The 27,912-nt window shown below is 40.2% G+C and overlaps 1 protein-coding gene across 3 annotated transcripts in view; it reads left to right on the top strand.

The window, feature by feature from the left end:
* LOC134745937 (5-hydroxytryptamine receptor) overlaps positions 1 to 27,912 on the top strand; it is a 174,727-nt gene that overhangs the window by 134,498 nt on the left and 12,317 nt on the right. Inside the window, exons 2-3 of one of the 3 annotated variants that reach the window (XM_063680078.1) lie at positions 904 to 969; positions 12,135 to 12,308. In XM_063680078.1, coding sequence (XP_063536148.1) covers positions 927 to 969; positions 12,135 to 12,308 — 217 coding nt within the window. In that variant the 5' untranslated portion in view covers positions 904 to 926. Of the gene's footprint in view, positions 1 to 903; positions 970 to 12,134; positions 12,309 to 13,038; positions 13,115 to 13,446; positions 13,599 to 27,912 lie in introns of those variants that run through there. The other 2 variants (XM_063680077.1, XM_063680076.1) reach the window with 2 other exon arrangements.

Genomic DNA, 27,912 nt, shown 5'->3' with positions numbered 1-27,912 from the left:
CACGCATTTTTTACAAGCGAACGGGGGTGCAAACGTGGCCCAGTCGAAGGCGAACGATCTTTGAAGTAATGTTCTTCGGCAATGACTTCCGAGTACCAGAGAACCACGGTTCGACGCAGTTACATGCATCTTGTTCACGGGTAACTGAAGATAGCGGGTGGGTGTTGCGTAGAGTCGTAGACCGCGCTCGGTCTACCCGGTCTACCCTCATTCGTGCGCGTCGGCTGCGTTCATTTCACACTCGTTGGTCTGGTCGCATTCACACTCGTTGGTCTGGTCGCGTTCACACTCGTTGGTCTGGTCGCGTTCACACTCGTTGGTCTGTCTAAGCACACTCACAGTGTCACTACGCGTGTTTGATTCGGATATTGAAGAAAATAGATAAGCGGGTTGCTTGTTTGCCACCGACGTAGTATTTTTTTTTTCAAAACTTCACTACCTATATTTTTACTGATCAAATTATAAATAACCACAATGTATGTAAATTTTCGGCGGCATACAAATCTGTTTACCCGAACGTTTCAGCAGCGTAAGCAATAACTACAAAATCCCTTAATAAGCAGAAACTAACGGCAGTAAAGTGATTTAAACTTTCACGATTTTTACTCATTATTATCCACAACGACGGGACTTAATCACGTAAAATAAGTTTTAAATTCACCTCCGACGTTTCGAGGAGTCTTCTCCGAGACCACGGGGACAACGCCGTCCTCGAAACGTCGGAGATGAATTTAAAACTTATTTTACGCGATTAAGTCCCGTCGTTGTGAATAATAATAGGCAGTATAGTGGTTGACCACACGTTTTGCGGGCAAGGCGAGTCCTGGAGGCCTATTCTTATATTCTAAATTGAACATGTGTCACGTGTCAACCCTATAAACCGTTTTGTATTGCTTGTTTCAGGAGGGCGAGCGACAGCGTCCGCGATGAACAATTCGCTGCTCATACAACGACTGAATGAATCTAACAGTAAGTGCACTCTTTTTTTTCACATTATACACAAACCCATTTTTCAACGACATTCTGAAATAACATGGACAGGAACATTCACGAAACATATACCATTCGTCAAATCCTTAATTCGACAAGTTAGCCATTCATCAAATCCTTGATTCGTCAAGTTAGACATACGTCAAATCCTTGATTCGTCAAGTTAGCCATTCGTCAAATCCTTGATTCGTCAAGTTAGACATTCGTCAAATCCTTGATTCGTCATGTTAGACATTCGTCAAATAGTTGATTCGTCAAGTTAGACGTTCGTCAAATCCTTGATTCGTCAAGTTAGACATTCGTCAAATCGGTTTGATCGATTTATTTTATTATACACTCGGTGGTTTTATTATGCCCACTGCCCGTTACCAATGGTGCTACGTGGTTATATACGCTGCCTTGTTAGCCATACAGAGTAGTTTTAAGGGTACCTAAGTCACGTGCACGTCACATTTACACTTGCGTCACAAAATGCACTAACTGCCAGCACTTGCTTGCCTCGCGCGGATGTCGTGCCTCGTAAGATTAACAGTTGAATTAATATTTAATTTAAAATACAAAAGGAAAATATATTACTTGTCTCAAACATGCTATGTAATATTGATATTACGTTCTTTATATTAGGTTGGGAAGTATCACGTTTCAGGCGCGACTAGACGAGAGGTCTGTAATGAAATTTCATACAAAGTTGCAGGCCTAGGCCGGGAAGTGGCTTTTTTTTATTTCTATTTCACATATACTTGTGGCACAGCATCATGGCATTCAGCCATTTAAAAAAAACTATAAGCAATATTTGTTTTTTGGTTCGTTTGACATTCAGCCAATACGCCTATTAAAAAAAAAATATTTTTTTTAACCTGACGGACTCTATGGCACTAGGGTCATTAGAGCGGTAGGACTGTGTGGGGGATGGTAACCTGGCGAAAATCCAGGACCCTTCCGCATCACACGAAACGGTTTTGCTACGCTGGAATACTCCTAAGAGTTAAAAAAAAAACAATAAACGATATTTGATTGATATATATAGTTGGTCAAGCAAATCTTGTCAGTAAATAAGAACAAAAAAAACTATACTCATCCTTTTCTTTTGGGTGTTAGTACTAGTGTTAGACAATATGATTCTCTCTGTCTATGTTTGAAATAAGACAGTCCTTTGACAAACTATATACCTATATTAAACGTTTGAGAAAAGCACTACACATACATCGGCGTGAAAACGGGTTGTCGGCCTCACAACTATCCGGCCTCACTACGTTCGGCCGTATATTCTATTCGGCCGGCAACCCCTTCCTTCCCGGCCTCTGTAGTAATGTACTATTTTTACTATGAGGGTTCATTCATAGTATTAAATATTACCTTTAAATGTCATGTAAACGCCTTGCAGGGCAGTGGCCACTTAAAAAACCACTTGAACGTGCCCCAAACGGGCAGAGGGTTCATACGAACCACAAACTTTTAACGCGAATAATTTATCAGAAAACAATAACTAAGGTAACAGGTAATAGGTAAGGTGGGTAAGTAAGGTAAGGTAAGGTAAGGTAAGATGACAAACATACATTATGTAATAATGTACCAAAAAAAAATACAACACAAAATATTTACAGATTTTTTTTTCGGCCTAGCGAACTTTTATAGCGCTGCGGTAGAAACTGCCATTATTGTCGATTTGAACTTAACAAATAAAATGTAAAAAAAATTGTTTTGACACCTCCCATTTTTTTACGTTGTCGTTGTATTTATTCTGCTCGTCAAAAAAACATTTGATAAGTAGTACCTATTGATACACTACCTGTTTAAGGGTTAACTATTCTTCAAGCGGTAAAGTTGCCATGGTAATCCTTATGGAATCTTTTGTTATTATTGCATTTCATTTTGCATAGGTAGGTATAATTAGCGGTTTAGTTTAACCAAAAGATAAAGATAAAGATAAAAATCAATTTATTCAAGTAGGATCTGTTGGATCGCTTTCTTTTATGAATGAATGAATGAATGAATGAATGAATGAATCAATGTTTCTTTGTTCAGGCAATAGACCCATTACATACAATACAATAAAACATAAAAAGAAATACGGTAAAAATAAAATAGAATAAAAATAAAATAAAATAAAACTCACTAAAAACTAAAAAACTAAACTACTTACGGTTCGGTTGCTGATGCGCGGACAACCAATGCAGGAAAAACGCATTTTGGTAAATGTTTTCATTTACTGTCACAATAAGCCTATTATTAGAAATGCGTACCCTGTTCCAGAACGACGCTATTCGGTTTCTAATAATCTCTCAAGTGGATCCCGAAATTTTGAAACCATACGACTATACCTAGTACTTACAAAAATAACTAAAATTTGTATTCGATGTGCGACCGGCCTTAAAATTGTTGAACAACTCTCAAAACACACAACTAATCGGCACTAATCATAACACAGAAACTTGACCCAAACCCTCAGTAAACGTAATTAACAAAAGTCCAACTAAACTAGCATAAGTTCTTTAGTTTGAGATATATTTAACCAACATATCTGCAGTTGTCGACAACCTTACGCTATTGACCGAAAGTCGATTATCGTTTGGTCCAGGTCTTTGTTTCTCTTGCTAAATATTCACAATACTTGAAAGGACGTAAGTGGCGGGCCTTTGTAATGATTATAAGACGTTTTGGTGACATGAGGAGAGTAATAGTATGCAGATTGATTCTGCATAAGGATAACAGATTCTAATAACATCGTTGGGCGATATGGATAAGCTGGAGGGAAAATGGTTTCGATTATTGAATACCTAAGTACACGTACCTAATTTTATGTTACTTTTATATAACATGTCGATCTCTTTGCGTTATAAAAGGATATTTATTAGACGTGCGCAAAGGCAAATTAAGAAACAGATAAATTATGCATGATTTAAGCGTTACAGCGTAAACAGTTCTACTCGGTATTAGTCTACTAACACTTATACAGTGTAGACCTAACCCAGAGGTCCCGTTGAAACTTGAAATGGCTAGTGTCTAGACTGAGAGCTAACTCGTGCTCGACACAATGGTGTTTCAGCACGTCTTTAACAAGCGAAGCACTTAAACTGCATAGTTCAGAGCAAACTTCGTTGGATTTTCCATCGCTTAGTGTATCATTTGATATTTACCACTAGCTTTTTGGTGAAGAAAAAATACTGTCAAAACCTGCAGACATCTGCGAATAAATTCACGGGTGTATGATTAAACCAACCCGCATTGGGCCAGCTTGAGGAATATAGCACGAGCCATCTCGCGCATGAGAGGAGGCCTGTTGTACAGCAGTAGGACGTATATTGGCTGAATTATTTGCGTATTAGGAGCGCTGTTTTTTTTTCTTTTTTTTATTGCATGACACACAACCATCAATTACAGGATGACGAGAGTATGGAAATTGACACAAAAACAGGTACAAGGTACAATACATCAACATATAGGACAATACGTATAGCCTTAGCCCTTATGAATTCGTTTAGAGAACAAGAGAACAAATCTAACTCGATCGAATGTTAGCTGGAAGAGATCCCTTATAGGGATAAGTTCGCCTTTGTACTTCCATTTCTGTAATTTATTTTTGTAAACCTGTGTTGTGTACAATAAAGTGATTACTACTACTGCTAACTCGATCGCTGTTATTCGGTGAAATGTATTATGTGTAACAGTAGGTGACATTCAGATGTCAATTGCAGCTGCATTAAGTTTTATTGTAAGTACTAACATTTTATGAGCCATGAGCTCGAAATAAACGTTAATTTAATTTAATTACTGTTGCGACATTATTGCTGCGATATTGAAGCTGACATTGTATCTGTCAATTTATTTGACAAAATGAGGGATGAATTGGACGTCACAATTTCAGCAGTGATGCGGCTACGAACTGGATAGAGCTAGACTTGAGCTAGACTAAGTAAATTGACAGCAACATACGGTCCGATTCGAACTTTAAGATACGTTAAATATTACGTCTAGATACGATATGGGATATGTCAGTGTCAAAAGTAAAGTTGTTGTTTAATATGTTACGGTGGCAACATCGAAAAGCTTTTTGTGACCGGCAACGTGGAAGGGAAAAGGCCTGGACGTAAATACGTTGGTATGACCACTCCCCAGTTCACATGGCTCTCCACACCGCCAAAGACAGAAACAGATGGGAAAAGATCGTAAGAGAGAAAGTGATACAAAAGGGAGGTCACGACCCTCAATATTAAGGAATACGACGCAGGGAGAAGGATCTAATCCATATCGTATCTAGCTAGACGTAATATTTGACGTATCCAAATGTCACCCTTAGCCATAGCAAGCGTAATGTCAGCATTACCGTCGTCACAGAGAGCGTAGATAGATCGTATCGAGTGAAGATATCATTTTAATGACGTGTCATTTCATGGAGATGACAGATATCTGCGTACGTTTTTGGATAATGCGCGGCTGGTGATAAATGATGAGTTTGACAACTGATTTTATTAAGATAAAACCAAACTGGGAAGTACCTACTCTCGGGAAAGAACGATAAAGAGTTTGAATATCGAACCTAATGCATTATAAATTATAATGGGATAAATGCACCTATGGATACTGATGGAGCGACGACCTGGTGAAGGTCGCGGGAATTCGGTGGATGCGAGCGGCACAGGATCGGTCGGAGTGGCGAGCCTTGGGGGAGGCCTATGTCCAGCAGTGGACATCTATCGGCTGACATGATGATGATGATGAAATGCACCTATAAGGTTATTCCGTCTGTTTCTCGAATACGATTGGTCGGAACACCCTCCATGATATGTTTTATTTTCAAGTAACTCAGGTTGTTATTACTAAGTAGATGAAGGGAGCTCTTGTCTTCAACGTTGTTAAAAAACCCGGCCAAGTGCGAGTCGGAATCGCGTACGAAGGGTTCCGGGAATGCGGTTCCGAACCATTTCGCAAAAAACGGCAAAAAAAATACGTTTGTTGTATGGGGCCGTAAATATGTCATTTTGCTCCCTTGTGACACAATCTTCTATTACCACCTTATTTTTTTTTGCCCTTAATAATTGGTCAAATTTCGAAGATAGCCAAATGGAGTGTGATGCAAAATAGTAAATCTATTGCAGCACAGTATACTATTTAACTTAATGTTTGCCAGCACACGAACTGCATCGTCTTTTGTTCTCTATTCTCCTCCAAGGTCCCTTCAGTTTAATGAAATTTAAATCCTATGCAATTGGAACAGATTCGCTTTTGCTTTGCTTCGATCAAATCTAACAACGCAAAATCAACTCTATTTCCTACACTATAGGTTCAAATTGCAGTGACAAATTTTAAAATTTTCATTCGTACGACTGGGCCTTAGGAGGCTATGTAAAGGGTGCAACAATATTCGGCAAATACGACGAAGTTCGGCTCACACACGCTTGAGAGTGAGTTAGCGCCGAGTTTGCTTGATAAACGCTCCAAAGGTGGTATTATGTTTGTAATGGAGTTCTTAATGTATACAATACAAGTCGTTAGAAGACGCTTGAACGTACTGTTTCTTCTTCTTCTTCGTTCTCCTCGCCACTTCCCGTTACGCGGGGTCGGCTTTCTTAATCTTGTGAGGCGCCACTTGCTCCGCTAATAATAAATTATTAAAGAAAAAAGATAATGGCGCTCATAAAATGTATACGATTATGTAAAGTTAGCTGCAGGGATAGTTGACACCCTGCAAACAAATTTCTAGGCAGGGGCGTCAGTTATCTCTGCAGCGGACTGTACGTGTACATACAATAATAGCAGAAAGCACGTAACACATGTATTATCCTTATCAAGCTATTTGTTTAAATGTTTTTTTTTGTTGTACACTACTACATTATTACCTTAGATCTCATTACAGGGTCACCCCCCTGTATCATTACTGAGTGATGAAACCAAATCCTTTTAAAATAAAAAACAATACAAGCTTTTATCGCTAACCTCGTAAAGTTTAACGCAGATTTATTGTTGCAATTTTTGTATTTAACACGGTAATGACAATAATACAGGTGTACTAATAATAAACATAGATTTAATTCAAAGGCTTTCCGTATCTTAAACGGGAGCCTTCATGTGCAATGGTCGCCCGTATCCGTGGCAAGGGTCGATGGTTCTACCAACATTCCCCACCACCTCCTCATGGTCTTTCCTGGCTCGCGCCGTACAGACCGAAACGCGGGAGTTACACGTTGTTCGTGTCTCCCTACATTATTATTTTTTTGCGTCCCTGGCCTTTCTCCCATTCTGGGCAGGCCGCATCTCCAGCTCCCCATCCCAAGTTTGGGCTTCACAACACTGCACGTCCACTCAGCGTCGTCTTCACCCTTGAGCAGCTGTCCTTACTCTTCATATCGTCTCCGCTTGGTGTGCCAGGAGTGCGCAAAATTGCGCAGCGCGTCGAAATTCTGCTCGCACGAAACTAGTTCCTCGTGGAATACTCAGGTTCTACCAACAGTTGTAATAAAAAAAAAAAATATATAATAAAACCTCCTGCTTCGTAGGCTGGGTCACTACCGACTAGGCTCATCATCATCATTGGCCACAGCATCTTGACAGATGATTGTTGCAGCGACAGTTTATTAAGAAGAAGAGGTCTGTGCGCCATCGAAGATCTTCATTCATCATCATCTTTACTGTGGCTGTAAAGTCCAATTGCAGCACGACACTTCCTGCCAGAAAGATCGCAGGTGAAACGCTAATCTGTTGCTGGTTCCTGTAAAGCCCGAAGTCTTTTCTGCCTTAAATCATCACGCCAGATTTCTTCATGCTTCGCTATGCCGCCACGTAGAAGGTTACGCCATTCCGCCCTTTCAAGGGCTTCCGTTTCCTAGGTGTTCGGGTCGATGCCAAAGGACAACATGTCCCGCGCGCTTACAGACAAACTGCAGCAGACCGCTTGCTTGAATGACAAACGAAACAGTTCTGGACCTTGTCGGCTGTTGTATCACTGCAACCCTATAACAGCGAAGGTTGTGGTGGCTGGGCCTTGTACCACGTCAAGCACAATCATCTCCTTTTCTTCATATCCGCACGTCGCATTATAGCTAATACTGCCAACTCATTAGATCGAATGACTAGACCAAGTCACGTGATCGTCGTCTCCGTCTACAAAGCATTACGGCAGTCACGATCCGTTTGATCTCAATATCCCAACGTGACTTTAGTACCGACTTTTCAGGAAAAGGGAACTTTGAGTTATTAGGAGGCCGAATAACTTACAAATCGGTGTCGATTTGACCTAAATTTGTTACAATACGACCGTTAGGCCAAGAGGTAAATTTAAACTTACATTTTGACATCAAAATGGTGACTGGTTTTGCGAAGTTAGTTACAATTTTGACAATAAAATATTATATTATCTTATCTAATCTGAGAATATAAATTAAGAGGGAGGTAATGTCGAAAATTAGAAAGGGCTAAAGAAAGCCGAAAAAATTTGGTTGGAGTCTTGAAAATATAGTCAATTTTACCAATGATTTCTTTTACAGCAAATGCTCTTGATTACAATGGCTAAAAATTTAATTTTGCGTTAGCCCCCTCAAAGAAATAGCAGTACAGGTAAACGAAAATCTGCATTTCAAATGACTTGGCGTCATGTGGCGGCGCTCTACGTTTCCTTGTTTGGCTGTGCCACGTGACGAGAATACACGAGTCGTGTGTCGTGTCGTGACTTGTGAACCTGTCACTGAATTACAAATTTGTGCAGAAATTACGAGAACTACTGAAAACACGAAGAATCGCAACTAAAATTATTTCTTGTTATTTGTAATGTACTGTATTTACCTCAGCATATCATACGATGTAATGTATTTCCAACGATTCGCCAACACAAACATCACGCGGTACGTCCGGCTCTGCTCACGGTATAATGTCGACTGACCCTAACTGTCAGTGACGTCACCATGACGTAAGCGCTCGAAGCGTCAATACACTACAACGCACACTATGAAATTTAAGTACTGTTCGCATTCAGACGAATGTACCTATATAGTATGAATTTTCTCAAATCCGTTAAACAAAAGCCTTTGTCTTGTATCGAGAGTCGTCTTAGTCGCGTGCCGAGCGCATGTCAAAACAACCATGTCGTTAAAAAGCAACTATCGTGATACCTAGTATTAAGGTTCAAAATGTAACAGCTCATTCTGAGATAACGAGTTTGGATAATGAAGGACGTTCGGTTGCCTGTATGTGGCTTCAGAATGAGCTGTTACATAAATTTGAACCATATGAATAGGATGGTAAAATTTATTTTTAAACGAGTTTGTACCCGTTCAGTCAGTAGTGGTAGCATTGGTAACCGCTGAACAAAAGAAACAAAGGCTTTTGTTTAACAGATTAGTACACTACGTAAAAATCATTTGAGAAAATTCATACTATACCAACATTACTGCTGCAGTATTGCAGTGCAACATCTAAATTCTAAATGATGTCGCGAGCGAGAAGCACGGGAGACTGACAACATTCAGATATCATTTTGATATCACAATGTAAGTTGGAATTGGCCGCATTATATTATGAGTTCTAAAATCCCAATTTTACATGTGTTAACAAGTGCGAGTCGGACTCGCGCACGAAGGGTTCCGTATGTTTACAATTACGCGTATATTTTACGCGTTAATGCGTATGCATTACGCAAAAAACGACTAAAAATCACGTTTGTTGTATGGGAACCCCACTTAAATATTTATTTTATTTTGTTTTTAGTATTTGTGCTTATAGCGGCAACAGAAATATAACACATCATTAGTGAAAATTTCAACTGTCTAGCTATCACGGTTCGTGAGATACAGCCTGATGACAGACGGACAGACAGACAGACATCGGAGTCTTAGTAATATGATCCCGTTTTTACCCTTTGGAACCCTAAAAAACGTCACTTTCTGGCATGAAATAACGGATCTCAAAACTTTTGAACTGAAAAATTTCATGCTCCTGTAGTTCATTGGCTTCATACACATTGTTAAGAAAACAGACGCAATCATTGCGCAGAGTTATTAAAATAGGGGATTCCTGCAATAACACGATCACGGATCGGTTACTTAGATGGAGCAAGTAACATGACTCCAAAGTACCAATAATTATTTACGATTTATGTTGTGTCTACTTTTATGACATGTATAATAATTATAATTCAGCCTAATAGGTACGTTCCACTGTTGGGCACATTTCCCATATCCCAAATGCAGGTTGGAGGCTTCACATACCAACCTTTCTTTGAATTTCTTCGTGGATGTAAGTGTTGCAGATCTATGCGTTTCAGGTTTCCTGACAATGTCCTTCACCGAAAAGCTACCTAGTGTTAAATATCAAATGATATTCCTTACATAAGTTTCTCTCCACCATCCGTCACTCAGCCATCACCGCTTTTCTTTTATAATAATAAATAAATAATAAAATAAATATTATAGGGACATCTTACACAAATTGGCTAAGTCCCACGGTAAAGCTCAAGAAGGCTTGTGTTGTCAACTCAGACAACTATATATATAATACAAATACAAATACTTAAATACATAGAAAACATCCATGACTCAGGAATAAATATCTGTGTTCATCACACAAATAAATGCCCTTACCGGGATTCGAACCCAGGACCATCGGCTTCACAGGCAGGGTTACTACCCACTAGGCCAGACCGGTCGTCATTTTTTATAACATGTACCTATTTACGTAAATTACTGAAATAAGGAAATACTGAGGCTGGGGCTAGTCTAGGCTGTTGTTTGTATCTATTGGAACCAATTGTAATACACGTTCTTTCCAACAAATCCGAAAAGAACTTAAATAGATGCTATTAACCCATAGTTTCATTTATCCTGTTTGACCTTACTAAAGAAATTTCAACGGGTATCACCCGGGTGGCCTAAGCCTAAGGATTATGACGTTAGCCGCGAAAGCTGAAGACGTTAGTTCGATTCCAAATCTGGGAACTGGAGGTCTTGGCGAATTATTTATTCACATATGTCATTTATTAAAGTTTATAGGCTATTTTTAATAAAAAAAATGATCAAACGCTCACGGTGCAGTATAAACATGTAAAAGAAACCCGATGATTAGTGTTTTAAACATAAAACGGAATCTACGCGCGGTAATCCATGGCTAAAGGATTCTTTTGAGCTAAAGATCTAATTTCCCGACGGGGTTAAACCACAGCCAAGGAAAAACGCCCCAACGATATTCTAGTTTCCATAGTGTTTAATCTCTTTTTCCTTTGAACTATTGAAGGTAATAAAGAATGCATCGCGATTCCCTGAAAACCATTACGATATAAATTACGGTAATATTTATAAAGGAATCTGTTTGGTGTAAAAGAGCGGTTCTAGGAATTTATATGTTTATAATGTAATGGATTTTTATTTATTTATTTAAACTTTATTGCACAGAAGAACAACTTAATGTACAAAAGGCGAATCTAATGCCATGAGGCATTCTCTACCAGTCAACCAATTTGTCTAGTAAATACAATAAAGGATGACTCACGTTAGACCGGGCTGTGTCCGGGCCGGAGCTTCCGGCGCTTACTTTTCTATGACATGACAGGTGATCACGTGGTGCTTTCCATAGAAAACGAAGCGCCGGAAGCGGCCCGGTCTAACGTGAGTCATCCTTAATACTGGTATTTACCATTAATTACTTTACTTTGTACGAGTAGGTTGTCAAAGGGAAGTGTCTTGGATACAATGACATTTTAAAAAACCCAGTTTTGAGTACAGTCCTACGCTAGTATTTTTTTCTATATTGCCAAACCAGTATAACCAAGCAGTTACCTACTTTGTAACCCAACCACCGAAGGTTGTGAGTTCAAACCTTCTCAGCGCTCAAAAGTTGTGCTTTTGGTTAGGAAATGCTATAAGGGTCAAAGTTTATGGCCAGTATTTTAGACGTAGACATACTAAGAATTAATGTCCTTTGAGCGTCACTAGCGTCAGCGTCTGGTCAGCGCTATGGATAATGGTGTTGCTGCGCAACGTCTAGCAGCAGCCATAGCAGACAGCGCTCGGGAGACGCTAGTGTGGTCTCTTTAAAAGTGAAGGAACAAAACAAGCCCTTATACTATAACTAAGAAAAGCTGTAAAAAGTAATGAAGTAAACTCATTTGTATTTGTGAGCCTTCCAAAATACAGGGTCTAACAAACTTTTATTAATTTCAGATGACGTCGACACAACGACGGAATGGTTCCTCGCGAACCGCTCGTGGTCGGACGCTGTGGATTGGGGCTGTAACGGCACCAGCGCCAACGTCACAGAATCCAACGTCACGTCGCTCGTCCTCATGGCGGTCACCTCCGTGGTGTTGGCGGGGGTCATCCTCGCCACTATAGTTGGTAAGTTGCATATTGCACGAGTTCCCGCACAATAGTGATATCTCTGTCAGTGTCAGTATATGTGCCATAAGTGAACAACACTAGGACGGAGTGGTTCCTCGCGAACCGCTCGTAGACGGACGCGGTGGTGTGGAGCTGTAACGGCACCAGCGCCAACGTCACAGACTCCAACGTCACGTCGCTCGTCCTAATGGCGGTCACCTCCGTGGTGTTGGCGGGGGTCATCCTCGCCACTATAGTTGGTAAGTTATCAGTAGCATAGTGCTCTGTCACTCTTTACTATATGTGCACGAGATCCTGCACAATAGTGCTATCTCTGTCAGCCTCCCAGTGTCGGTATATGTGCCATAAGTGAACGACACTAGGACGGAGTGGTTCCTCGCGCACCCGTCGCCGACGGACGCGGTGGCGTGGGACTGTAACGGCACCAGCGCCAACGTCACAGACTCCAACGTCACGTCGCTCGTCCTAATGGCGGTCACCTCCGTGGTGTTGGCGGGGGTCATCCTCGCCACTATAGTTGGTAAGTTATCAGTAGCATAGTGCTCTGTCACTCTTTACTATATGTGCACGAGATCCTGCGCAATAGTGCTATCTCTGTCAGCCTCCCAGTGTCGGTATGTGTGCCATATAAGTGAACGACACTAGGACGGAATGGTTCCTCGCGCACCCGTCGCCGACGGACGCGGTGGTGTGGGGCTGTAACGGCACCAGCGCCAACGTCACAGACTCCAACGTCACGTCGCTCGTCCTCATGGCGGTCACCTCCGTGGTGTTGGCGGGGGTCATCCTCGCCACTATAGTTGGTAAGTTGCATATTGCACGAGTTCCCGCACAATAGTGCTATCTCTGTCAGTGTCGGTATATGTGCCATAAGTGAACAACACTAGGACGGAGTGGTTCCTCGCGAACCGCTCGTAGACGGACGCGGTGGTGTGGAGCTGTAACGGCACCAGCGCCAACGTCACAGACTCCAACGTCACGTCGCTCGTCCTCATGGCGGTCACCTCCGTGATGTTGGCGGGGGTCATCCTCGCCACTATAGTTGGTAAGTTGCATATTGCACGAGTTCCCGCACAATAGTGCTATCTCTGTCAGTGTCGGTATATGTGCCATAAGTGAACAACACTAGGACGGAGTGGTTCCTCGCGAACCGCTCGTAGACGGACGCGGTGGTGTGGAGCTGTAACGGCACCAGCGCCAACGTCACAGACTCCAACGTCACGTCGCTCGTCCTCATGGCGGTCACCTCCGTGGTGTTGGCGGGGTTCATCCTCGCCACTATAGTTGGTAAGTTATCAGTAGCATAGTGCTCTGTCACTCTTTACTATATGTGCACGAGATCCTGCACAATAGTGATATCTCTGTCAGTGTCGGTATATGTGCCATAAGTGAACAACACTAGGATGGAGTGGTTCCTCGCGGACCACTCGCGGACGGACGCAGTGGCGTGGGACTGTAACGGCACCAGCGCCAACGTCACAGACTCCAACGTCACGCCGCTCGTCCTCATGGCGGTCACCTCCGTATTACATAAAGCATATTGATAAAGAGTTTAAACTACAGATAACTTTCTTCTTTACTTTGAATGCTTGAAAAACTACACTGCCATTTTAACTACACAAAGACAAGTTCTATCGATATTCTGCATTATACGATTGCAAGAAGCCATTCGTATTTCAAGAGAGCTAACAAGTTCACCAACTGCAAGTCCGAAACGTTCTGCGAATATAGAATTGAATTAATTGGATCTGGTCTGTGAAGTTTTAAATGTTCACTTCTGTAGTTTAATATTATTTGTCGAGGCTCGGAAGTAGCTACTTGCTGGCCGAGGATTCGTTTTAAACGGATGACCTTGGGAGTCCGTTTAATTGAATCCGAAGCCAGCAAGTAGCCTTCCAGCCGAATCATATATAGTGCTTTTCTCAAAAATGGCGCAATAAATACAAATATAATAGAAATATTTTACAGAAGCAACGTTCTTATGTATATATTTTCACAGAAAAAAGTGAAAAGATTTGCTTTGCCGCCTTTTTATTTTTTTAATTAAAAATAGAAGTGTATTTTTCTGCTGAAAATACGCCAACCTATTTGAGACACCTAAATAGTCGCGGTACCAACATTATAATAATAAGTACTGATCATCTGTTTGGCTGTTTCATGGACCTATGCCTTCATTTGATATGGCCACGTCAACTTTTAAAAAATTTGGAACTCGACAAATAATGGAATTTGTATGCAACATTGCAGTCCCGAAATCGAGACTGCAATGTTTTAAACTTTTTAATTTTTTGACTGACCATAAACTACGCACTTCTCGACCTACTTTTTAACCGGCAACGTCGACTTTGCCGTCCATTTTTGAGAAAAATTATTGTTAATTCAGGGGTGATTAATTCATAGATAAGTATAAGCTTGTCTCAAGAATACCGTTTTAAAGGAAACTGTGGTACTATTCCCTTCTTTTTTTTACGGGCCCTGGATCGGCGCTGGCTTTAGTATATTTTTTTAAACTATAAAGTAGCCCGTAGGAAACAGTACGGAACGCTCATTAAATTTTTCACCTCAGCAGCTCGAACAAGCCTACTTTCGTCACTCCAGGGAGTGAAACAAAGTAGCTTTTTAATTTAGTGAAGGCCATGAACTGCCACTTCATACTTTTATTACAATCTTTTATTACTTTTTTTTTCTCTGTAGTATTCTGTGTAATGCGAAATACATTTTAACCTTTAGTATGTTCTCACTACTGAGATGAAAAATTGTGTGTGCAACACGAGAGCAAAGTTATTTTACAGTACATATGGTGCTACTTTCTCGCACTAGTGCGTAAAAGAGCACTTTTCGTGCATATGTCGAAAGTTTAAAGGGCCATATGTACATACACGTGCGAATAGGTAATTCGCAACTCGTGTCCATTTAAAACACTCCCTGCGGTCGTGTTTTAATTTATCGCCACTCGTTTCGAATTTCCTCTTTTCCGCACTTGTATCGTAAATAACTATTACATCTCATGTTTTTGAGTCCCTCGCTACGCTCAAGATTCTAACTTAGAATCTTTCGCTTTCCCGGGACTCAATATAAACACTCGCAAGAAAAACCAACTTTCCTCTCTTGTTGCACAAATGGGGTATTTTCTATGAAAAGGGACCTTATTGTCGATGGCGCTTACGCCGCACAGCGCCGCGCAGCATTGTATTTATATCAGAGCATCGTTTATAATGGCGTAAGCGCCATCGACAAAAAGGTCCCTTTTTATAGAAAATATCACAAATAACTTGTTCTTGCATAGAAAATGTAAGGCGTAGTACTTTTTAGTTTAAAATGCACTCTTCTGAACCATTCAATGTCAAATCTGAAACCCGGCGCTCTACCATATAGGTTGGATCGTTAACAGGTATCTAGACGAGAGATTGTACGAACGCAACATATTTCTATTTCGCCTATTCCGATAATACACGAATCCCGATGCTTTTATTTGCCAGCAATCAAAATATGCACTCACTGATAAACAATAGTTTTACAGTGTTATTATTTGATGATTATAATTATCTTATTTTATTTCTTTACACAAATTACGGTAGATATATTATAATGAAATGTTTTAATAGGTATTAGATAGTAAGTTAAACATTGTTGTTGTGCCCTAACAGGGTGTCATGAATTTACTTACTTTATTTGTAACACCTTATTTTATGTATCATGACTGTGCAATAAATGAAATATGAAATATGAAATAGTAGATTGTGTTACAAGGGAGCAAAATGACATATTTACGGCGAGGGCGTACATTGAATCAGAATGAAAGTAGAATCCTGAGCGTAGTGAGGGATTCAAGTGTGTTACGCCCAAGATGAAAATAATTTTGCTACCATGTGACACATACTGCTTTTCACATCACCTATGAGGTAATAATGACGTTTAAAATATTATTTAAGCTAAAATAATAATGTGCAAAAAAATTAAAATAGTGTCCTAAAACAGAAAACTGTTACTCTGATCCCTCCTAGCAGGGAAAAAAGTGCCACTTTGATCCCTCCTAGCAGGGAAGAAAAACCCCTTTTTCGAATTGGTGATGTGAAAAACAACATAAACGTGTTTGTAAACATTGTACGAACAAAACATTATTTTGTAGTTCGCTGGCTTTATTTCTAATCAAGTATATATGAATGTTGGCACTGACGGTTGGCGCACAGCCAGATAGGTACTGAATGGCTACGATACAGATATTTTGTACGGTCAGCAGTGGCTCGCGATATTTGTTAGATATAAATTTGTTCCGTGTTGCTGACAGTATCTGTTATTGTGTAGGCATTTGAAACGATACTAATATAGGGAATTAGCTCCCACGACTTTCTCCGTCTAAAAATGTAGTAAAATAGGGGATTAAATTCGTAAATATCCATTCTAAGTGCTGTCTGTCATGTAGGACTAGCCGGACTGTTTTATACATACAAATCTTATGGAAGATTTGTTCTTATAAGTTAAAGGAAACCTTGACATATTCTTGGTCAGTGGAAGGGGTGATTAAAATACAGGTAATGTATCAAATTATTCTACCTGCGCGGGTTTTCAGAATCGTAAAATGTAGAATCAAACTAAATGAGAAATTTGATTAAAATGGAATAAGTAATATTAATATAATATAATTCACTATTTAGCACTCGAATTGTTATTAGGAATAGGAATACGTCGTTAAAGCTTGTAAAATTATTGGGCCCTACCCGATATTTCATTTAATTATTTCATTTATAATATCCTGAATTATATATTTGTGTAACCACAGGCGTGTTTCACTCCGCGATTTCGTCGCATTGCCGCACACCGCTATGGAATGGACGCCAGCACTCGCTTGCGCCGCCCTGCGCGTTAGTAGTCACGTTTTGTTAGGGAGTGAATCGTCTGTCATCATCATCATCATCATCATGTCAGCCGATAGACGTCCACTGCTGGACATAGGCCTCCCCCAAGGCTCGCTACTCCGACCGATCCTGTGCCGCTCGCATCCACCGAATTCCCGCGACATTCACCAGGTCGTCGCTCCACCTCGTTGGAGGCCTACCGTCAGTTCGTCTTCCGGTACGCGGACGCCACTCCAGAACCTTCCGGCCCCACCGGCCATCAGTTCCGCGAGCAATGTGCCCCGCCCACTGCCACTTAAGGTTTGCAATTCTGCGAGATATGTCGGTGACCCTAGTTCTACTGCGGATATCATCATTTCTGATTCTATCACGCAGAGAAACCCCGAGCATAGCTCTCTCCATTGCCCTTTGCGTGACCTTGAGCCTTCTTATGAGGCCCATCGTTAGCGCCCACGTCTCAGATCCGTATGTCATCACTGGCAATACACACTGGTCAAAGAATCTTCTGTAACTACAACTATTATATATTTTACATACATACATATAATCACGCCTATTTCCCGGAGGGGTAGGCAGAGACCACGGATTTCCACTTGCTACAATCCTGACATAATTACCTCTGTACCTCTTATATATTCTGTGGTGTAACATTGAATCACTATAAGTATGCTCCAGATATTTTGTATTCATCTGATCCAATCTGATTAATATGAGCTGAATTTCTTATTTTTCTGACACCACAATTACTACATCGGAAAATGTGCAAAATTTAACTTTGTCACGTAACTCTAATATTGAAAGACAACGTAACAAAGAGTCAACGTAATGGCCACCAGTATTTCACAAGAATCAAGAAACTTCATAGCGTAAAATGAAGCAGCGGTCGGGAAATGGTCGCGTTAGAGCTTTTCTTCGGGATAATAGTAGTTTCCGCATCGGCAGATCGAGAAACATCAATCTTTGATGATTAGGTACTTCTTGTAGTATGTATAAGTTTGGCTGTACATTTTTGTCACAAAATGTAACAAATTGGTAATCGTCAATATGTTGGCCTTTACTTTTAAGACCACAGTATTATACTGTGCTCACACTATAATGTTCTACATATAATGCGGTATTGAAGGTAAAGGTGACATCTAAATATCAACTGCAGCCGCACTGTAGCGTCATTACTGGTGTAGAGTTGATGTCGCCGCTGTATCTGTCAATTTCCTTGATAAAATGAGTGACGGACGGAACGTCATAATCGACAAATTGATGGATACAGCGCCCGGTTCATGTCTTATATAATAATAGAATAGAAAAGAAATAATTTATTCGAGAGCACAAACATCAAAATAGAAAATTATACAAAACAAAGAAACATAAAAAAAGAGAAATTGCCAGAAATGGTCTCACCTCAGAATGTTGCGGGCGACTTCCAGCGCTGGTCTTCCGATGAGACCATCCGGTGAAACAATCACGACAGGTAGCAAGAAGAACAACAAAATTAATATATAATAATGAAGGTGCAGTTGCCACCCGAACGCCACCTTTACATTGCTGTTGCAACGTTCCTGCAGCATTTACGTGGGTAATGTCACTATCAATTTCTTTGATAGTTCCTGACCTTGCCCCATTTTTGTCGCGATTATAACTTTCAACATGTCGTCGCTCAGGAGATTGACATAACAGCCTAAAACTGCGCTGCTACTGCCAATCGAATGTAATCTTAACCCGAGGGCCACGGAATGCATTGCGCTTCATGTCCATGGCGTAGGAGTCCTGCAAGATATAATAGTGTATTATTCAGAAGCTGCGTTCGAATTTTAAAAATCTGTTTCTCCCCAAGGTTCCAACGTTCGCCTTCAATTGTTTCTTAGTGAACTACTTTCCTTTATAAAATTACACAGGCATACACAATTACACACAAATGGCTATTCTACTGCCATTATTCGAAATCAAATGTTTTATGAACTAGCTATCTAAATTATCTACATCACTTCACAATTATCTGTTTCCAACAGTACCTACAAGCGAACGATTTAGAATCTGTACCTAACGTGCCTATTTACCAATTATTACGCAAAACTTCATCAGACCGTTATGAATTTAATATTCACATGAGCAGTCAAAATGGAATTGTTACGTATTTACTAAATTATTGACTGAACATAAGTTAATAGGATTTTGAATGCATTTAAGTTGAAAATGCTCAGTAACTTAGATTTTTGAACGACATGGAGCTGCATATGTATTTTTTAAATCTCATTTCGTGATCATTTGCAGTTCACTCGATTATACATTGGTAGGTACATATTTATTTATAGATATTATGTAATTTATATTTGTATTGTATGCATTGTACGAGGTTCTTATAAAAAAATCTTTTTTTTTTTCTAGTGCACCGCCTACAATCTTCTCTGCTTTGCCCTAAGGTTGAATGATAGAGAATGCCTCATAAATATTAAATAAATAAATATTATAGCATTCTTACACAGATTGACTAAGTCCCACGGTAAGCCTAAGGAGGCTTGTGTTATGGGTACTCAGGCAACGATATATATAATATATAAATACTTAAATACATAGAAAACACCCATGACTCAGGAACAAATATCTGTGCTCATCACACAAATAAATGCCCTTACCGGGATTCGAACCCAGGACCATCGGCTTCACAGGCAGGGTCACTACCCACTAGGCCAACCCGGTCGTCAAAGCATGGCATTAATTTCGCCTTTTGAACACTAAGTTTTTCTTTTGTGCTATATAATATATATATATAGCTTTATTTATCCCTTACAATTACGTATAATTTTGATCACTTTGAATTCTTAGTTTTCATTTGTTAATAGTGTTAGAATATGTCTTACATTATGTTATTGTTATTAATATTTTAGGTTTAAAAGGCTGTGTTTTCTCTATCCTGAGCCACTTTTGGCCAAAGTGCCCCGGCTACTCCTGTGATGTCGTCACTCCATCTTTCTTCATAGTTCTGCCACATCTTCTCTTCTTGTATGTAATAAAACTAATAAAGTATTATAAATAAAATAAAATAAACATGATTCATATATCATTCTGATGTCAGTGCACATTCGAATTGGCCTGCCAGACTTCGCAGTTCAGATCTAATTAATTCAATTCTAGATTCGCAGATCGTTTTCGGTCTTGCAGAGTTGGTGAACTTGTTAGCTCTCTTAAAATATGAGTGGCTCCTTGCAATCATTTAATGCAGAATATCGATGAAACTTTTCTTTGCGTAGTTAAAATGTAGTTCTTTATGCATTCAATGTAAAGATAAAAGTTATCCGTGAATAAAACTCGTCTTTGAACAATTATTCCCGATCAAATTCGATTCTCCTTTTAGACGCCGTGTCAAACACAAAAGCAGTCATCCAGACGCCACGTCACCGAAGTGTCAAAACTGAAATTGAACTTTATGCATATGCATTTTGGTCTATGTTGCTCTGTGGACTATAACTGATTAATCGGTATTTGGCGTTGAACCTGCGGTGCGTATATATCGGTCGGTAAAGGTTAAGAGTCTGCAACAAGCTTGGCCGAATTTCACCTTCTCGTACAAACGGAGTTTCGTTCTCATTTTGAAACTACGTGTTGAGTTGTAATGAAACTGCCACACCCCCAAGCCACGCCCCTTTGTAGTAGTAGTAGTAAACTCTTTATTGTACAAAAATACATATTAAAAATTACATGGTACAAATAATAAGATGTACAAAGGCGAACTTATCCCTTTAAGGGATCTCTGTGCTTTGTGCCCCTATGTGCCACGCCCTCTTTTGTCCAAGCCACGCCCCCCTTTTTGGCCACACCCCTTTTTGGCCACGCCCCTTTTTGGCCACGCCCATTTTGGACCAGGAATTGATTTTTGAACAACTTCCTTATTTTTCGACTGTATTACAATGATCTTACAGAATTAATAATTTAAAAATTTCGAATTCCTTATTGTTTTTTTCTATTTTTTCGCAACTGTATAAAAACCCGTTCGATCCTTTTTTCGTTGAATGTTAAAAGTCGAAAAGAGTAGAGAAAATTGATGAAAAATTTAATAAAACATGCATGTTTTGTGTAGGTTAGTACTACTGTTTGTTTTGGCCTGTGATTCTTAATAAACATGCTACATATACGTAACAACCTAACCTATCCGAGTAAAACATTCCCAGTGTACTCAAAAGACCTTTTTCAATTGCAACTGACCGAAACACCGAATTGCATTTGCCAAGCCAAACACTACCGAATCATATTCGCATACGACATCAAGCGTACCCATCCATTTGGCGCCGTAAACCGATCTAGATAGAGTAGGTCAAGTTGCTCTACGTAGAGCTTTGACGTTAGACTACCTCGCATAGATCCCGCATTATAAAATAGAGGTACAAAGGCGAACTAGGCCTTATAAGAGATCTCTTTCAGCTAACCTTCGAATAAATAGAGTTAATATAAAGAAAATATTGCACAAAAAGGACACTGAAAAAGTATACAGCAGTTGTTTCAAAGAGTTGGTACCTAACTAGATTGACTACAGTTTCCAGGAGTCCCCGCACTGGGCTAAGCCTGTATTGCCGGAGACCATATGTACATTTTTTTTTGATACTACGTCGGTGGCAAACAAGCATACGGCCCGTCTGATGTTAAGCAGTCTCCGTAGCCTATGTACGCCTGCAACTCCAGAGGAGTTACATGCGCGTTGCCGACCCTAACACTCCTCTCCCTCGAGCTCTGGCAACCTTACTCACCGGCAAGAACACAACACTATTAGTAGGGTTTAGTGTTATTTGGCTGCGGTTTTCTGTAAGGTGGAGGTACCTCCGCTGTCCTGTGCCCTACCACACAAAGCGAGATGTCATTCACAGTGCCCATACCTCTCTTTTGGACGTAGTTTAAGGACATAGCCGGGTCCAACATTTAAATGTCATGCAAGTCAACGAGAAAATAAAATATTTTTCTATAGTTACTTCAAAAAAGATTCAGGCCTCCAACGAGATGGAGCGACGACCTGGTGAAGGTCGCGGGAATTCGGTGGATGCGAGCGGCACAGGATCGGTCGGAGTGGCGAGCCTTGGGGGAGGCCTATGTCCAGCAGTGGAAGTCTATCGGCTGACATGATGATGATGATGAAAAGATTCAGGTTTACACCTGGGTTGAGATACATGCAATTTTCAGCATTTAAACTTTCTACCTATTGTTACATTATTATTATAACTTTATTTCTAGGTTTAACATGTTACTTCAACCATTTATTTTCACGTCACAATAAATAAAACAGTAAATAACATCCATGCATAGATCGTGATCGGCAACGCAGGCTTCGTCAAGTGGACACAAAAGCAAATCAGCAAGAGGCTTCGTCATCGACTTACAAATGATGTAATCCGCAACAGGCTTTGTCTAGCTTAACCACTAAATTAAACTATTTAGGCTTTGGTGCCACCCCGGACCGTAGCCGGCCCAAACGTCCCCATGACACTGGCAGCGTTGCCCCGTTGAATTGCCAAGGAGATCTGTTGGACCAGGTACGATCCGGAGCGAGGATCGCAACCCCTATCTCTCAGTCGCCGACCCAATTCCCACACAAACTCCTTATCCTCCGCACCCCAAGGTCCTGCAGTCTCCACCGCAACTGGTATAAAATCATACACTGGTTCCAAGGTAGAGTACTTCGTATGCTTCTGTTTAGCCGCATACTCCGCAGCTGAACCAGCAGCACCGATGGTGTGACTCAGATGGGACGGGGCAAAGGTGCTAACACACGTTGCGTCCCATAAGAGGCACCGACCCTTCTGCCAAGGAACCAATGTAAGACCATCTGGCCTTTTGCCATCAGCCCGGCACAATCCCGGAGGCTCCAGGACACAGGGAACATTGGCTGAGACCAAAGCCCTGCGAACCAGCTCATTTAGCGCATGGTGACGCGAAAATCGCCCAGCGCACCTCTGACAACTAAGGCCATGGTGACCGTCCTCCTGAACCATGGCTCCACATATACACCTATGTACCTCGCAAACCTTAAGGCAACCGCAATCCTCAAAGAATTGTAATTGTATGTCACTAACCTTAAGTACTTACTGACACTACATGGATCAAAATTGAATTGAATATTTTAGGCTAGTTAGTTTTATATGTTTATTTAAGTTTTGTTAGTTTTAAACAATTTTTAGGAGTAATGTCTCAGTCTCGGTATAATCAAGTGTCAACAACCGATTAAAAAGTAACGTTTTAGCCACATGCACAGTGCAACCAATTAATTCACTCTGGAACGTTACGGATTGCAGATCGAAGAGCTAAGGACGTTGCCAGATCGTCGCCCAAAAGCAGTGTTAACCCTCGGAACAAGCAAACTTAAAAGCGTTCAGAAAGTAATTCCGAATAATTATCTGACTTAGCGGCGCTTTTATGAAGTGAGAGACAGATTTTATGTATGTAAAGCTGGCGGACTGTCAGTACTTTAGCTTCTTGGTAGAGGCTGTTTGTCGGATATCTGAAGGGCTTTTTGAGCATTACCTTTAAGACCGGCCGTTGAGCTCTTACAGACATTAAGTTTGACGTCTTTGCAGCACTGCCCCATAATGAAATGGCGTATGTGATTAGAGACTGACATATATATATATATATATATATATATACTAGGTGGCCAAAAAATATGTGCATTCCCGTTGCCAGGGAGATTTTGGGATTATACTGAGCGACTTTTACTATGAGACCAACCCCGAAATCGCAGCAATTATGATTTTGATTAGGTCTGTAGAATTTGTGGGACTAGAAGCGGTAGATTTATGAAAGCACAAGAATTTATAAAATAAATCAATCATTTATTTTATAAATTCTTGTGCTTTCATAAATCTCTTATTTAGTCTTTTTACTATTTAAGGTCAGAAGGTTATCGATTCTGCCATTTGCGGCAGTATAATACTGCAACAGTAAGTGTGGTGCAGTCTGAATCCGAACGTCACCTAGGTATATATGCTCGATCTAGTGATCGTCATGTGTGACTCTCTAGCAGTAGCACTCGATTCCGCCTAATATGTCAAACGGAGCTCGGAGGCTAACTTTGACACTTTGTGATGGTATTCTCAACTCGTGTCACGGGCAACTATGGCGAGAACTCCCAGGAAACATTTGGAAACGGAAATTTGGCGCAACCAATCCAAAAAACCGGCCAAGTGCGAGTCGTACTCGCGCACCGAGGGTTTCGTACAACAAAATAGTTTTATTATATGATGTAACTAAAAATTGACGGTTTTCGCAAATGTTCCTTTATCTGTGCTATAAGACGTTGCTTCGTACCAAATTTCAAGATTCTGAGTTCACGGAAAGTACCTTGTAGGTTTTGATTCCCATGCGAGTGTCGAAAATTTGCGGAAATTTGCGGCATAAACGGTTGTATCTTTTGATTGCGTTGGCTTAGAAGTTTGATTTTTTCACAGCTCTAAGGGACAGTAAGAGCTGAATATTTGATATAAATTCCAGCTTGATACCTCCACGCGTTCCTGAGAAAAAGGGTCTTGACAGACAGACGGACGGACGGACGGACAACAAAGTGATCCTATAAGGGTTCCGTTTTTTCCTTTCGAGGTACGGAACCCTAAAAAAACAATAATTCTTCGGACTTAAATTCAGACACAGGATAGACGCGTCATAGTACGGAAATCATTTTAGTATCTACAAGTATGTACGCAGACGACGACCGACGAAGTGCTTCGAGAAAAGGTAGGTAGTGTTCATACGCTTCGCTTGGCTTGTCTTGGCGGGGGCACGGCAGTGGGCCGGATTTGTAATGGGCCTTGTTGCCTGAATGAAATTTTAAATAAATAAATAAAATAAAATAAATACATACCTACCTATAAAAAGTAGCAAAGGATCACGTTAAAATCTCATCCGTACCAAATGTATATTTAAGCAAAGTCTCGATATACAAAAAATTTACTCCTCCTAGAGGCCAATTCGAAATTTGAATAACCGCAACTTGACTTGTTATTGATGTGATACGAACTTGACATAGTAGTGCATCTCGTTTACATCCTGAGGAAATAATTTTCAAGACCTACCTTACTTTCTATGACATTACTTTTAAAGTAGGTAGGTACTTATGCCGGCTGTACACGTAGAGCAGGTAGCGAAGTGACGTCAACGACGTCATAATGACGTAACTATGGCGTCATTATGACGTCGCTGACGTCATAATGACGTATAAATGTTGTTAGGGGAGACCCAGACAGGCCAAGAAGGAGTGAACGTCTGCTCCCTTCTCATATTTCATATTTTTGATCACTTGTCACTAAACACACACTCTTTTATCTGCAAATAAAGTGATCAAATTCTGTAGTTTGACTTATCTATCGTTCAGACTTTTTTCGTGTTCGTATCTTATCAACAACAAGCGATGGTGGCCTAGCGGTAATAGCGTGCGACTTTCAATCCGGAGGTCGCGGGTTCAAACCCCGGCTCGTACCAATGAGTTTTTCGGAACTTATGTACGAAATATCATTTGATATTTATCAGTCGCTTTTCGGTGAAGGAAAACGGACTAATCCTAAAAAGGCCTAGTGCCCCTCTGGGTTGGAAGGTCAGATGGCAGTTGCCTTCGTAAAAACTACTGCCTACGTCAATTCTTAGTATTAGTATTCAAAGCCCCCAGGCTCTCATGAGCCGTGGCAAAATGCCGGGATAACGCGAGAAAGATGATGATCTTATCAACAACAAATCAAGTCAAGATTTTAAACTTCAAACAACCTCTTAAACTCTTCGCCGTTTGACCCGCCATATTTACATAAATAAATATTAACAAAGTTGCGACCCACCTCGGAGGATGTTTAACATTCTGTTGATTTAGTTAAATATCTTGTTTGTGCGAGGATTATCAAAAATGTGCTTTGAAAAGATTGAGTGGATTTCACTTCAAAGTGTTCGTTTAACGATTCGCTTGAGACTTTAAAAAGATATAATATTTTGCGTAACACAACAGAATAGATAAAAAAATCTGACAAACAGAATTTATCTAAGGGTGACATTCGGATTTCAACTGCGGGTGTATTACTGTTGCAGCGCGCAAATAGGCGCAATAATATGACGTCGAATTGCGGAAACCAAGCCCCTGCAGAACCGATAACTTATACTGTTCCAGAGTCGTTGTTGCCGCTGCAGTGGGTCTGTCAATTTTCTTAGTAAAATCAGTGACATTTACTGACATTGACTGACATATCTTGACATTATCCTAGTTTTCCTCTTGTGTAAAACTTATAGTAGGTATTATATTTAAGTATTTAGTATTCAATTTCTCTTAACTAGTGTAAATATTTCCCGCACTACTATTTGATCTCTGTTTGGCCCAAAGGTTAACTGGTAAAGAATGCCTTCCGGCATTAAGTTCACCTTTTGTACAACGTTTACTGTTCAACAAAGTTTAAGGTCGTTCCGTCGGTTTGCCGCTGTCTCTGTCACATTTCGCAAGAAAGAACGGGAAAGATCATGCGCGCCAAGTGTCAATTTTGATCGAATTTTGTCGATTTTTATTTATTTTAAAAACGTTACCCTACAATATCGAAATTCGAAAGCTATGAAATTATTATTTAAGTTAAGATTGTTTTTTCTTCTTTTTTTATTTATAGTATAACATAATAAATAACCGAGTAAAATTGGATTAAAAGTCCGAGTTAGAGGTTACTGTGGGAATTAATTGTATCGAGCGAAGTGTCATAATTCGTGTATCGGAAGCTATGATATTAAAGATAATATAGTCAAGAACTACATATATTTTTTCCACGTCTACGAATATCAACGCCTCTTAGAAAAACAGGATCATATAAGGAGATTTTTCGCCTTCTGGCTCAGGGAACCGCCTTAAATAAATAAATAATATAATAAATATTGAATATTGATGATTTTACTACCTAATTAGCAATTTTCCCGCCTATATGCAAAATAAATACCTGTTTACATTTCAATTTGCACGTTAATCCATATTACGTCATGACATGACAGTGACAGACCAATTTGCCGACGAAATTTTTAATACCGGATTAAAGTACGGGTATTTTACTTGTATTACGATTACTTGTCCAATGGCGAATCGAGTTTTAGGGCACCAATGTTATGTGAACTTTCAAATTTCTTTAGACTAGTCCAGCAATGTAGCCAAAGAAATTTGAAGTTTATACTGTGGTAGATATAGTACTAACGTATTTAAATGGTCCACTCAAAAGAGTCATTCTTCACGGCGCGTCTCGGTGGTTACCTGTCATTAACTAACATAATATGTCAATGGTGGTGACCTAGTGACCAACTCCATTCGAGCCCATTCGACAGTCGGGTATCGTCGGATATCGTTAATTATTTCGTTAATAGTTCGCTTCTATTCTGTGCCTAAAATATTTTCTGCTGCGAGTTGTTCGCTTACGTGAAGCAGCGTTACTCTCAACAATGAACATCAGTTTATAAATAAAGGCAAAACAACTGGTTCCCCTGAGACGTTGACTCGATAGTTGCCATGAGAACGACACTGAAATTACCCTGAACGGGAAAATTAATGAGCCTAAAAGTTTAATTACCAGCGCTCGATTAAAAGCTTTCGAGGCATTGCGAGTGTTTAAAAATCGTAAAGCTTTTTGTTTCGAAAATCACTTAGGGGGCCCACTGATTACCAGTCCGCCGGACGATATCGGCTTGTCAGTTGCTCGGAACTGTCAAATTTTGTTCTAACTGACAGGCTGGTATCGTCCGGCGAACAATCAGTGGGCCCCTGGAAAGGA

The sequence above is a fragment of the Cydia strobilella genome, chromosome 12 (genome assembly GCF_947568885.1).
Source record: "Cydia strobilella chromosome 12, ilCydStro3.1, whole genome shotgun sequence".
NCBI lineage: Eukaryota > Metazoa > Arthropoda > Insecta > Lepidoptera > Tortricidae > Cydia > Cydia strobilella.
The sequence above is the reverse complement of the archived record's forward strand: the minus strand, read 5'-3'. Positions and strand labels throughout refer to the sequence as shown.